The 13,755-nt window shown below is 51.2% G+C and overlaps 1 protein-coding gene across 1 annotated transcript in view; it reads right to left on the reverse strand.

The window, feature by feature from the left end:
- The window catches only part of pcsk2 (proprotein convertase subtilisin/kexin type 2), a 99,259-nt gene that overhangs the window by 28,131 nt on the left and 57,373 nt on the right, over nucleotides 1–13,755 (reverse strand). The window contains exon 9 of the mRNA XM_060924619.1: nucleotides 10,764–10,979. Within this exon, the coding sequence (XP_060780602.1) occupies nucleotides 10,764–10,979 (216 nt within the window). The remainder of the gene's footprint in view (nucleotides 1–10,763; nucleotides 10,980–13,755) is intronic.

Consider the following 13,755-nt stretch of genomic DNA (forward strand, 5'->3'; position numbering starts at 1 on the left):
CCAGCACAACTCGTTTTCCCAAGTTCTACCACACCATCCTATTGCTACAGTCCCTCTATTGGCTTCCTGTAGCTGCCCGCATTCCCACCAAGCCAAAATGGACTCCGACGGTTTACGGTGGTTTAGCCCCCAGTGTATTAGCCCCATCTTCAGGTGTTTTAGCCTCATCATTGAATCTAAGTTTGATCATAATTTTGCCTTCTAAGATACCAATAACAGTAATCAGTTTTAGAGTTAAGGAACAAAAATTATATGGCCGGCAGCCATATATTGATTGGCGGCCATATTGTCATGACTGCTAACATGCTGAACATCTTACATTCTTCAAGTGGTAATTATTACCTGCGAACCATAATATGTTTCTTAGAATGATGACTGCATCTTTAGAATGTACTTTGAAACTGCTCTGTTGAGCTAGCAGATATTTAAACATGCAAACCCTTGATTTGATTCAGCTAGCTCATCAGAGTTTCTTCAACTACTTTGTTAGTTTACATAAGTCATATGAAAAATTCACTCAAAAACTTCAAGTTCAAATTTTCCTTTAAGAAAGTTCTGTTCTCTTTAACTCTAGAATGATCAATCATAGACATGTTTTATTAACTTTATTTAGATTTAAACATGGGGCTAAACCACATAAAGATGGGGCTAATACACTGGGGGCGAAACCACCAGATACCTACCTCCAGAAACTTAGCGGACTGCACTCTGCACCACCTTCTTTATGAACCTTGTGAGCATGGCTCGACTGGACCCACCATCCTCAAGCTACAAGGGAAGCATGCATGAAGACTCAAGACTCTTCTCTGTCTTGACAACCAGGTCATAAAATGAACTGGATATTTTAATATGTAGCAGTACATGGTTGATATTTAAACCTGACTTTTGATTGCAACTATTTATAAAAGTCTCAGTGACACTCAAAAAGACATATTCTTCAAACTTGCAACACTGATGTTATTCACTTAAATTTTGAGTAATATGTTACCAGGCTTGTAGTACTCGAGTCCAACTCATGGCTTAATTTTAATGACTCCGATACTTGACTTGGACTTGAGCACTGATGATTTGAACTTGGACTCAGACTCGTGCATTAACTTGGAGGCCAAGTCAACACCTTGAACACTTTGTCGTGTTCCTCAAACCAGGCTTGTAGTACTCGAGTCCAGGACTCGGACTCGAGTCCGACTGTCTTGTCTCGTCTTGTCTTCTTCCGCTTTATCCGGGACCGGGTCGCGGAGGCAGCAGTCTAAGCATGGAAGCCCAAACTTCCCTTTCCCCAGACACCTCAGCCAGCTCCTCGGGAAGAACACCGAGGCGTTCCCAGGCCAGCCGAGAGACATAGTCCCTCCAGCGTGTCCTGGGTCTTCCCCGGGGCCTCCTCCCGGGGGGACATGCCTGGAACACCTCCCCAGGGAGGCATCCAGGAGGCATCCGAAAAAGATGCCCGAGCCACCTCAGCTGATTCCTCTCGATGTGGAGGAGTAGCGGCTCTACTCCAAGCTCCTCCCAAGTGACTGTGCTTCTCACCCTATCTCTAAGGGAGTGCCCAGCCACCCTGCGAAGGAAACTCATTTCAGCCGCTTGTATCCACGATCTTGTTCTTTCGGTCATTACCCAAAGCTCATGTCCATAGGTGAGAGTCGGAACGTAGATCGACCGGTAAATTGAGAGCTTTGCCTTTTGGCTCAGCTCCTTCTTCACCACGACGGACCGGTAAAGCCACCGCATCACTGCGGAGGCTGCACCGATCCGCCTGTCGATCTCACGCTCCATCCTTCCCTCACTCGTGAACAAGATCCCGAGATACTTAAACTCCTCCACTTGAGGCAGGACTTCTCCACCAACCCGGAGAGGGCAAGCCACCCTTTTCCGGTTGAGAACCATGGCCTCGGACTTGGAGGTGCTGATTCTCATCCCAGCCGCTTCACATTCGACTGCAAACCGCCCCAGTGCATGCTGAAGGTCCTGGTTTGAAGAAGCCAACAGGACAACATCATCCGCAAAAAGCAGAGATGAAATCCTGTGGTTCCCAAACAGATTTCCTTCCGGCCCCTGGCTGCGCCTAGAAATTCTGTCCAAAAATATTATGAACAGAACCGGTGACAAAGGGCAGCCCTGCCGGAGTCCAACATGCACTGGGAACAGGTCTGACTTACTGCCGGCAATGCGAACCAGACTCCTGCTCCATTCATACAGGGACCGGACAGCCCTTAGCAAAGAGCCCTGAACCCCATACTCCCGAAGCACCCCCCACAGAATACCATGGGGGACACGGTCGAATGCCTTCTCCAGATCCACAAAGCACATGTGGACTGGTTGGGCAAACTCCCATGAACCCTCAAGCACCCTATGAAGGGTATAGAGCTGGTCCAGTGTTCCGCGACCAGGACGAAAACCGCATTGTTCCTCCTGGATCCTAGTGTGGCAGCGGGGGCGTGGTCTAGCATCGGTCTGTGACAGGAGGGCGGAGTCGGGGAAGTTAAGTGGCAGAATCATTTCACCTGTTGTTAATTGATGTTTGTGTGTCTTCCCAGTGACCGCGCCCTTCTTAAGGAGAGAGAGTGAGAGCAGAGGGACTCTCTCTCCATAACCAGACAGCTAATGTGTGTGCATGTGTCTGTGTGTATCTACAGCTGAAAAGCTGAATAAAGAGAGTTTCTGTATGCTCAGTTCTGTCCTGCCGTCCTTCTGTGCTCCACCCATTTACACGAACTGCCACAGTGGTGCCGAAACCCGGGATGAGCACAGAAGACAACAGCCCCATGGAGTCCTCCACCTTCGCCGACCTGATCCACGCCTTCGCCACGGCCCAACAGAGCCAGCACCAGGGGCTGCTCGCCCTCCGAAAGGAGCAAGAACAACGGTTCGAGGCCCTGGTGCTGGCGCAACAGGAAGATCGTCGGGCGTTCCGGCACCTCCTCGCGTCGGCGGGGTCCACCAACTCCACCGCCGCGGGCCCTTCCCCCCTCACCCTCACGAAGATGGGCCCGCAGGACGACCCCGAGGCATTCTTCACGCTCTTTGAGCAGGTAGCAGAGACCTCGGGGTGGCCGGTGGAACAGCGCGCGGCGCGCCTCCTCCCCCTGCTAACGGGAGAGGCGCAGCTGGCCGCGCTACAGCTCCCCGCCGACCGCCGGCTGGCCTACGCGGACCTTCGCCGGGCCGTCCTCCAGCGGGTGGGACGCACCCCAGAGCAACATCATCAGCGTTTCCGCGCTCTGCGCTTGGAGGAAGTCGGCCGGCCGTTCGCGTTTGGCCAGCAACTCCGGGACGCCTGCTGGCAGTGGTTGAGGGCCGACAGCTGCGACGCCGAGGGACTCATCGACCAGGTGGTACTGGAACAGTTCGTCGCGCGTCTACCAGCGGGAACCGCAGAGTGGGTCCAGTGCCACCGCCCGGCGTCGCTGGATCAGGCAATCGAGCTGGCGGAGGATCATCTGGCGGCTGTCCCGACGGCAAGACAGCAGACGACCTCTTCTCTTCTCTCCTCTCTCTCTCTTCCTCCTGTGTCTTCTCCTCGCCCCATTCCCCCACCGCGGAGACGGGGGCCGGCGCCACCTCAGCCGGCCCGCCGCACCCGCGGTGCCCTTCCGTGTCTCCCTTCTGTGTCTGTCTCTCCCCCCCCTCAGGTGAGTGAGCCCCAGAGCACTAGTGCAGAGAGGAAGCCTGGGCCGGTTTGCTGGCGCTGCGGGGAACCGGGCCACCTCCAACAGCAGTGCTCGATAATGGAGGTGGGCGCGGTGGTTCGGATACCCAACGCGCCAGGAGCCGCCCTCGATCGGGCCGTAGCGTATCGCATACCGGTGAGTATCCAAGGGGATACATATCAGGCGTTGGTGGATTCTGGCTGTAATCAGACCTCAATCCACCAAAACCTGGTGCAAGACGAGGCATTGGGGGGAGCACAATTGGTGAAGGTGTTATGTGTGCACGGGGATGTTCACAACTACCCTTTGGTGTCGGTCCACATTATTTTCAGAGGGGAAAAATTTATAGTAAAGGCGGCGGTTAATCCTCGCCTTACCCACTCTTTAATTTTGGGGACTGATTGGCCGGGATTTCGGGGTTTAATGACGCACTTGGTCAAGAGTGGGTCCTGCCATTTGACAGGGGGAGGTCCCAGTGTCGCTTTGGCGGGAGCAGCTGTCACAGAGCCGTCTACGTCATCTCCGCGCCAGAGTGAGGAGCCGCCGGCTCCTCCTCTCTCTATTGGGGAATCCCTCGCGGATTTCCCGTTAGAGCAATCGCGAGACGAGACTCTGCGGCATGCTTTTGACCAAGTGAGAGTAATCGATGGTCAAACGCTCCAGCCGAATGCCACCCCATCCTTCCCCTACTTCGCGATTATGAAGGATAGATTATACCGAGTGACGCAGGACACTCAAACTAAAGAGCGAGTCACGCAGCTGTTAATTCCGAAGAGCCGCCGGGAATTGGTATTCCAGGCGGCTCACTTTAATCCCATGGCTGGACACTTGGGGCAGGATAAAACACTAGCTCGAATAATGGCCCGATTCTATTGGCCGGGGATTCGCGGCGATGTCCGTAGGTGGTGTACGGCATGCCGCGAATGCCAGTTAGTAAACCCAGCGGCCATTCCAAAAGCGCCTTTGCGCCCTCTACCGTTAATCGAGACCCCGTTCGAAAGAATTGGCATGGATCTCGTTGGGCCATTAGATCGGTCAACACGAGGGTACCGCTTTATATTAGTTCTGGTGGACTATGCAACGCGATACCCGGAAGCGGTGCCTCTTCGCAATATCTCAGCACGCAGTATTGCGGAGGCACTCTTCCGCGTCATCTCCCGAGTTGGAATCCCGAAAGAGATTCTGACTGATCAAGGCACCTCGTTTATGTCACGAACACTGAAGGAACTGTATGGGTTATTAGGTATTAAGCCGATCCGCACCAGCGTTTATCACCCACAAACGGACGGCTTAGTGGAACGGTTTAATCGCACCCTTAAAAACATAATTAAGAAATTTGTAAGCGAGGACGCGCGTAACTGGGATAAATGGCTCGAACCCTTGCTCTTTGCAGTGCGAGAAGTTCCCCAAGCCTCCACGGGGTTCTCCCCGTTTGAATTATTATATGGGCGTAAGCCGCGCGGCATTTTAGATGTGCTGCGAGAAAATTGGGAGGAGGGACTTTCACCAAGCAAAAATGAAATTCAATACGTTATTGACCTGCGCGCAAAACTCCACACACTCACACAACTAACCCAGGAGAATTTGCGGCAGGCCCAAGAACGGCAAACCCGCCTGTACAACAAGGGTACGCGCCTTAGAGAGTTTGCACCGGGAGAGAAAGTACTCGTACTGTTGCCCACATCGAGCTCTAAATTAGTCGCCAAGTGGCAAGGGCCCTTTGAGGTCACACGGCGTGTCGGGGACGTCGACTATGAGGTGAAACGAACGGACAGGGGTGGGGCGCTACAGATTTACCACCTCAACCTACTCAAACTCTGGAACGAGGAGGTCCCCGTGGCGTTGGTGTCGGTGGTTCCAGAGAAGGCGGAGCTGGGGCCGGAGGTTCAAAAAGGAATATTAGCATCACGTCCCTCTCCGGTCCCCTGTGGAGACCACCTCTCCCCGACCCAACTCGCGGAGGTTGCCCAGTTGCAGACCGAGTTTTCGGACGTGTTCTCACCCCTGCCCGGCCGCACTAACCTCATAGAGCACCACATTGAGACGCCCCCGGGGGTGGTAGTGCGTAGCCGCCCTTACAGGTTACCCGAACACAAGAAAAAGGTGGTTCGGGAAGAACTCGAGGCCATGCTCGAAATGGGCATCGTCGAGGAGTCCCACAGTGACTGGAGCAGCCCGGTGGTCTTGGTACCCAAGGCCGACGGGTCGGTCCGGTTCTGTGTGGACTATAGAAAAGTCAACGCGGTGTCTAAATTCGATGCGTACCCAATGCCTCGTATTGATGAGTTGCTTGATCGGCTAGGCACGGCTCGTTTTTACTCGACACTGGATTTAACAAAGGGTTATTGGCAGATCCCCTTGACTCCATTATCCCATGAAAAAACGGCCTTTTCCACACCGTTCGGCTTACACCAATTCGTCACACTTCCTTTTGGGCTGTTTGGGGCGCCTGCTACGTTTCAGCGGCTGATGGACAGGGTCCTCCGCCCCCACGCCACCTATGCGGCCGCGTACTTGGATGATATCATTATTTATAGTAATGACTGGCCGCGGCACCTACAACACCTGAGGGCCGTCCTTAGGTCGCTGAGGCGGGCGGGTCTCACGGCCAACCCGAAGAAGTGTGCGATTGGGCGGGTGGAAGTACGGTATCTGGGCTTCCACTTGGGCAACGGGCAGGTGCGTCCCCAAATTAACAAGACTGCAGCAATTGCGGCCTGCCCGAGGCCCAAGACCAAAAAGGGGGTGAGACAGTTCCTGGGGCTGGCTGGCTATTATCGTAGGTTTATACCTAATTATTCGGACGTCACCAGCCCGCTGACTGATCTGACTAAAAAGGGGGCACCAGATCCGGTCCAGTGGACGGAGCAATGCCAGCGGGCTTTTTCTAAGGTTAAGGCTGCACTGTGTGGGGGGCCACTTTTACACTCCCCTGACTTTTCTCTCCCTTTTATGTTGCAGACGGATGCGTCGGACAGAGGGCTGGGGGCCGTTTTGTCCCAGCAGGTGGAGGGGGAGGATCGCCCTGTCTTGTACATTAGCCGCAAGCTGTCGGTGCGTGAGGGGCGCTACAGCACCATCGAAAAGGAGTGCCTGGCAATCAAGTGGGCGGTCCTCGCCCTCCGGTACTACCTGCTGGGACGCCCTTTCACCCTCTGTTCGGACCACGCGCCCCTCCAGTGGCTCCACCGCATGAAGGATGCCAATGCGCGGATCACCCATTGGTATCTGGCACTCCAACCCTTTAACTTCAAGGTGATCCACAGGCCGGGGGCGCAGATGGTCGTGGTGGACTTCCTCTCCCGTCAAGGGGGGGGGGGGAGTCGGCTGCGGGCCGGACGGCTGCCCGGCCTGAGTCGGGCGGTGGGGGTATGTGGCAGCGGGGGCGTGGTCTAGCATCGGTCTGTGACAGGAGGGCGGAGTCGGGGAAGTTAAGTGGCAGAATCATTTCACCTGTTGTTAATTGATGTTTGTGTGTCTTCCCAGTGACCGCGCCCTTCTTAAGGAGAGAGAGTGAGAGCAGAGGGACTCTCTCTCCATAACCAGACAGCTAATGTGTGTGCATGTGTCTGTGTGTATCTACAGCTGAAAAGCTGAATAAAGAGAGTTTCTGTATGCTCAGTTCTGTCCTGCCGTCCTTCTGTGCTCCACCCATTTACACGAACTGCCACACCTAGGTTCGACTATTGGTCGAATTCTCCTCTCCAGTACCCTGGAGTAAATCTTCCCTGGGAGGCTGAGAAGTGTGATTCCCCTATAATTGGAGCACACTCTCCGGTCCCCTTTCTTAAAAAGAGGGACCACCACCCCAGTCTGCCACTCCAGAGGCACTGTCCCCGACCGCCACGCGATGTTGCAGAGGCGTGTCAACCAAGACAGCCCCACAACATCCACAGACTTGAGATACTCAGGGCGGATCTCATCCACCCCTGTTGCCTTGCCACCGAGGAGCTTGCAAACCACCTCAGTGACTTCGGCTTGGGTAATGGACGAGTCCACCTCTGAGTCATCAGCCTCAGTCTCCTCAATGGAAGACATGACGGTGGGATTGAGGAGATCCTCAAAGTATTCCTTCCACCGCCCGACAATGTCCCCAGTCGAGGTCAACAGCTCCCCACCCGCACTGTAAACAGTGTTGGCAGAGTACTGCTTCCCCCTCCTGAGGCGCTGGACGTTTTGCCAGAATTTCTTCAAGGCCGACCGATAGTCCTTCTCCATGGCCTCCCCGAACTCCTCCCAGTTCCGAGTTTTTGCCTCCGCAACTGCCTGAGCTGCAGCACGCCTGGCCTGCCGATACCCATCAGCTGCCTCAGGAGTCTCGGAGGTCAACATGGCCCGATAGGACTCCTTCTTCAGCTTGACGGCATCCCTTACTTCTGGTGTCCACCACCGGGTTCGGGGATTGCCGCCACGACAGGCATCGGAGATCTTGCGGCCACAGCTCCGAACAGCTGCGTCCATAATGGAGGTAGAGAACATGGTCCACTCAGACTCAATGTCCCCCGCCTCCCTCGGAAGCTGGGAAAAGCTCTCCCGGAGGTGGGAGTTAAAGACCTCCCCAACAGAGTGTTCGGCCAGACGTTCCCAGCAGACCCTCACCATACGTTTGGGCCTGCCAGGTCTGTCCAGCTTCCTCCTCCGCCAGCGGATCCAACTCACCACCAGGTGGTGATCAGTTGACAGCTCAGCCCCTCTCTTCACCCGAGTGTCTAAGACATAGGGCCGGAGATCAGATGAAACGACAACAAAGTCTATCATCGACCTCCGACCTAAGGTGTCCTGGTGCCATGTGCACTTATGGACACCCCTATGCTCGAACATGGTGTTCGTTATGGACAAACCGTGACTAGCACAGAAGTCCAATAACAAAACACCACTCGGGTTCAGATCGGGGAGGCCGTTCCTCCCAACCACGCCCCTCCAGGTGTCACTGTCGTCGCCCACGTGAGCATTGAAGTCCCCCAGTAGCACAATGGAGTCCCCAGTCTGAGCACCCCTCAGTACCTCTCCCAGGGACTCCAAGAAGGCCGGATACTCTATACTGCCATTCGGCCCGTAGGCACAAATAACAGCAAGAGCCCTCTCCCCAATCCGAAGGCGCAGAGAGGCGACCCTCTCATTCACTGGGGTAAACTCCAACACATGGCGGCTGAGCTGGGGAGCTATAAGCAAGCCCACACCAGCCCGCCGCCGCTCACCATGGGCGACTCCAGAGAAGTGGAGAGTCCAGCCCCTCTCGAGGAGCTGGGTTCCAGAGCCCAAGCTGTGCGTGGAGGTGAGCCTGACTATCTCTAGCCAGTACCTCTCAACCTCCCGCACAAGCTTAGGCTCTTTCCCCCCCAGCGAAGTGACATTCCATGTCCCAACAGCTAGCCGCTGTGTCCGGGGATCAGGTCGTCGAGGCCCCTGCCTTCGACTGCCACCCAATCCACACTGCACCAGTCCCCTACTGCTACCTCTGTGGGTGGTGAACCCATGAGGTAGCAACTCATGGCTTAATTTTAATGACTCGGATACTTGACTTGGACTTGAGCACTGATGATTTGGACTTGGACTTGGACTCAGACTCGTGCATTAACTTGGAGGCCAAGTCAACACCTTGAACACTCTGTTGTGTTCCTCAAACCAGGCTTGTAGTACTCGAGTCCAGGACTCGGACTCGAGTCCGACTGGTGCCCTAATTTTAAGGACTCGTGACTCGACTTGGACTTGAGCACTGATGATTAGAAATCATGACATTAACTGCATTTGGACTCGTACATTGGAGATGAGGACTCGGATTTTTTCTTTATTTTTTGTAACATGCCATAATAATTTGGCATAAAATATTTATATGTACATTAATTTTCATACTAATTTCGTGCAAGAGAATGCACATTCACCTGTTCATACATCATGTTCAGGAACAAACTAACGTTAATGGTGCTAAAATGCTTAGAGAAGAGCCCCTAGAATCATCCGCTTTGCTTATACAGACTTCTTGTGCAGTGGGAAAAAAATTGCACTGCTGTGTGTTTCATATGTAGAAGAACTATCGAGGAGACGACGGGGACAACTCCACCCAGAGAAGGAAGTGACACGCTATGTTCATTGCCCTGTTGATAGCAGGGTTTGCTTGCTGACTGATGAACTAGCTAGTGTTAACCCTCTCTCATGTTATTTGCCCTGTTGTTAGTGGGTGGGGCTTGCTGAGCAATGAACAAGCTTTTTATCTGTACCCTATTAACTAAAATGGGGCAGTCAAGCAGTAACGTTAGTCCAACACAGCAGCAGAGACGGTTTCAGATAAAGCAAGCAACAGCCACCGTCAAATAGTGCAGTTGGAGTCTTGTTCTCAGACTCGACTTGAAATTTTCTTTAATGGCTTGGACTTGAACACTGAGGACTTGAGACTGGACTCGGACTCAAGGTTTAGTGACTCGACTACAACACTGTATGTTACTACTTGTGCCTATCAAGACACCACCTGATAACCTACAGTGAATCATGTGAAACACTGCATTTCATCTCATCTCATTATCTCTAGCCGCTTTATCCCGTTCTACAGGGTCTCAGGCAAGCTGAAGCCTATCCCAGCTGACTACGGGCGAAAGGCAGGGTACACCCTGGACAAGTCGCCAGGTCATCACAGGGCTGACACATAGACACAGACAACCATTCACACTCACATTCACACCTATGGTCAATTTAGAGTCACCAGTTAACCTAACCTGCATGTCTTTGGACTGTGGGGGAAACTGGAGCACCCGGAGGAAACCCATGCGGACACGGGGAGAACATGCAAACTCCGCATAGAAAGGTCCTCGCCGGCCACAGGGCTCAAACCCGGACCTTCTTGCTGTGAGGCGACAGCACTAACCACTACACCACCGTGCCGCCCACTGCATTTCATATCGTCCTCTAATAAAAGTTGAGGCATAACAAATAATGTGGTCAGACACTGACTGCATTTCCATTGCTTAAAAGCCACAAAGTTACCAGGGACTACAGAGCATAAAAAAGACATATGAACACACACACACACACACACACACACACACACACACACACACACACACACACACACATGCATGTATACTCCCCCACACATCCACACAACAACTACCTACTCACCACTCCTGCCTCAGGGTTCCTCTTGCGACCATTGCTGAATGTCGAGGCAAGTGTGGAGGAGCAGCTCTCGTCATACAAAGCTGTGCGTCCATCGTTAATGGCGGAGTTAATGGAGATGGTCCACATGCTGGAGGCATAGCCATCACAGTTGCAGTCATCATAGCCACCACCATCCCCCGAAGCCCACACGTAGATACTGCCTTTCCCCCCTCGGCCCTGTTCAGACACAACACACATAACAAAATCAACGATTTTAATAAGTTCAGTAATAAGTAACACATTGCAACAGAGGTCATTATTTGTGTAGGTCAGACTAGTCTGAGGTAAAAAAGCATCGTTTTGGCTTTTCGATAAACAGCAGAACACCGCCATTCTTACAACCATCATCAATGTCAAATGCACTGTACATTTATTCGGTTGCATACCATTAGCTCTCATATTGCCACTTGTTCCCTGATTATCATCTTTATATGTAGCAATTAACTATGCTTGGTTAAGTGGATTACTTGGCTTTACAGTTTCATGTTCATAAACTACAAGACAGACTCAAGATTCTTAATGAATTGCCCGTGGTTTTGTTTTCGTAAACACATCTTTCCTCCTCTCTCTGAATTTATTTATTCCTCCATCCCCCTCACCACCCCCTATTTTCATGTATTCTCTCTCATTCTGTTCCCTCTCTCTGAATGGAGACCCATCAGCTCAGCTTGGCTGCAATTAGCTAAAAGAAATGATTGCACTTTAAACGCTGCTGCTTTTGTAACAAGCTCTATTCACACAGAGAGCTGATAAGAGGGAATCTTTGAGGTGTGGGAGGACCACAATCTTTCGAAGGGACACTTTCAGAGAGGGGAGCTGCAAGGATTTTCATGCATCTCCTTTCAAAAACCATTCTGTCACTATAAGATTACGTATACCTCATTCCCACTCAGACTGAAACCGTATATTTACCTCTATTATTCTGTAATGGTGTCCTGTGGGAATGGGACCAAAACAGCAAAGTTGAAACGTTACTCTATCCCCTGATGACTTAGTAACGTTTACGTAAATCTTTTGCCATGGCTCCAGTGGGAATCGGAACCATCAGATTTACTTGTTGTGATCAGTCACAATGTTGCTGGCGGTGATATGAATGATGTAGTGATATTGTGACAGATCTACTCATACTGTCTGAATGTAAAGCAACCGGCGGCAAACTCAATAGCAACAAGCAGATACAGTAAAAGCAAAAATGTTATGCTTGCTAACTAGCTAATGTCTCGGCTTGGGGTTTTCGCAACAATGGACTTGCCACTTCGTGAATTATACATCATGTCTATGATACGTCATATCATAGTTCACGTGTCTAATGGAGGTTCCGTAACAGGTAGGAATACATGAGGTGGCATGGTGGTGTAGTGGTTAGCACTGTTGCCTCACAGCAAGAAGGTCCTGGGTTCGAGCCCAGTGGCTTTTCTGTGTGGAGTTTGCACGTTCTCCTCATGTCTGCGTGGGTTTCCTTCGGGTGCTCCGGTTTCCCCCACGGTCCAAAGACATGCAGGTTAGGCTAACTGGTGGCTCTAAATTGACCGTAGGTGTGAATGGTTGTTTGTCTCTGTGTGTTAGCCCTGCGATGACCTGGCGACTTGTCCAGGGTGTACCCTGCCTCTCGCCCATAGTCAGCTGGGATAGGTTCCAGCTTGCCTGCGACTGTGTAGGACCAGATAAGCGGTTACAGATAATGGATGGATGGATGGATGGATGGATGAATACACAATATTTGTTACCTTTCCATTATGGAAGACTGAGTGGGAATGAAAATTTGTTATCTATTCCATGTTGTTTTTACCTCGTACAACAATGGATTTCATGCATGAAAGGGGCTTTATTCTACTTTCCCCAAAAAGCCATACATATTGGCCATATTGGTTTTACTGAACATTGTGCATGATGCAATTCAGTTTATCTCGTTTGGAAAAATGGGCCCAAATGAGATATAATTGACCAGTTTTGCAATGACAAAATTCTACAGTAAATGACTAAATGTGTTATAACAGTGCTCTACAACTCAACAAATAATTGATGAGGTTTTTAGTTTAAGCTAAGTATAAGCTACTCACCCTTGATCAATCGACATTCCCCATGACTCCCATGGAAACCTATTCACTTCTTAAGAGAAGGTGGGTGGTGAAATTTTGTCACTTTTTATTTCAGCTGCAAAGCGTCAAGTGAAATATTCTGAGATTATCCTAAATGATAGTAAGAGCACTCTGATAGAACCAGAACTGCAACAGTTCTCTCGACACCATTTTATTCCATTAGCTGTGGTAATTTGAACAGGTCAAAGTCATGGACTAGAGAAACAAAAAAGAAGTGATATGTACTGAAGTCCCTAAGAGAATTTCTCCCCACATCTTTTTAGAGTGCACAGAAAAAGACTTACATAAGCCACCGTTACCACGGAGAGATTGAGTGGGATATGACTTGATTAGGGTTGTTTGCTCTGCCCCGGTCTAGAGGGAGGAATATGAGGGTAGAAATAATCATTCCAGACCGCTTGGTAACATCAGGGCATCACGCTATAGTGCTGTGATTAATTCAACAAGTTAATTTGAGGCCATGACCATGAGGCCTTGTTTGTCACGTCGGCAAAATATGGAGGGACAGCTTGGTACTTTACACGAGTGCTTCTTTGGATTTCATGAACTTCTACTTCATCTACTTTGGAATCACTGATGCCTTTTGAGATCTATCTAGATATGATATTTTGAACAAAAATGGGAATATTTCCAGGTAACCACAAATAATACCAAAGACCATCATATAAAAATGGTCATCTGGCAAGACATGTTGCAATACAGATGTGAGTGGGAAGTCAAACTCTCACGGTTACAAGAGGACTAACCCCCCCACTGTAACCTTAGTTGTATAGGCAAGAGGCCGAGGGCTACGGAAACGGAGATTGGTGCCGCCCAATGTGCTTGATGGGAGACTGCCTGGGAAGACCAGGTTC

Source organism: Neoarius graeffei, chromosome 7 (assembly GCF_027579695.1).
Source record: "Neoarius graeffei isolate fNeoGra1 chromosome 7, fNeoGra1.pri, whole genome shotgun sequence".
Lineage (NCBI taxonomy): Eukaryota > Metazoa > Chordata > Actinopteri > Siluriformes > Ariidae > Neoarius > Neoarius graeffei.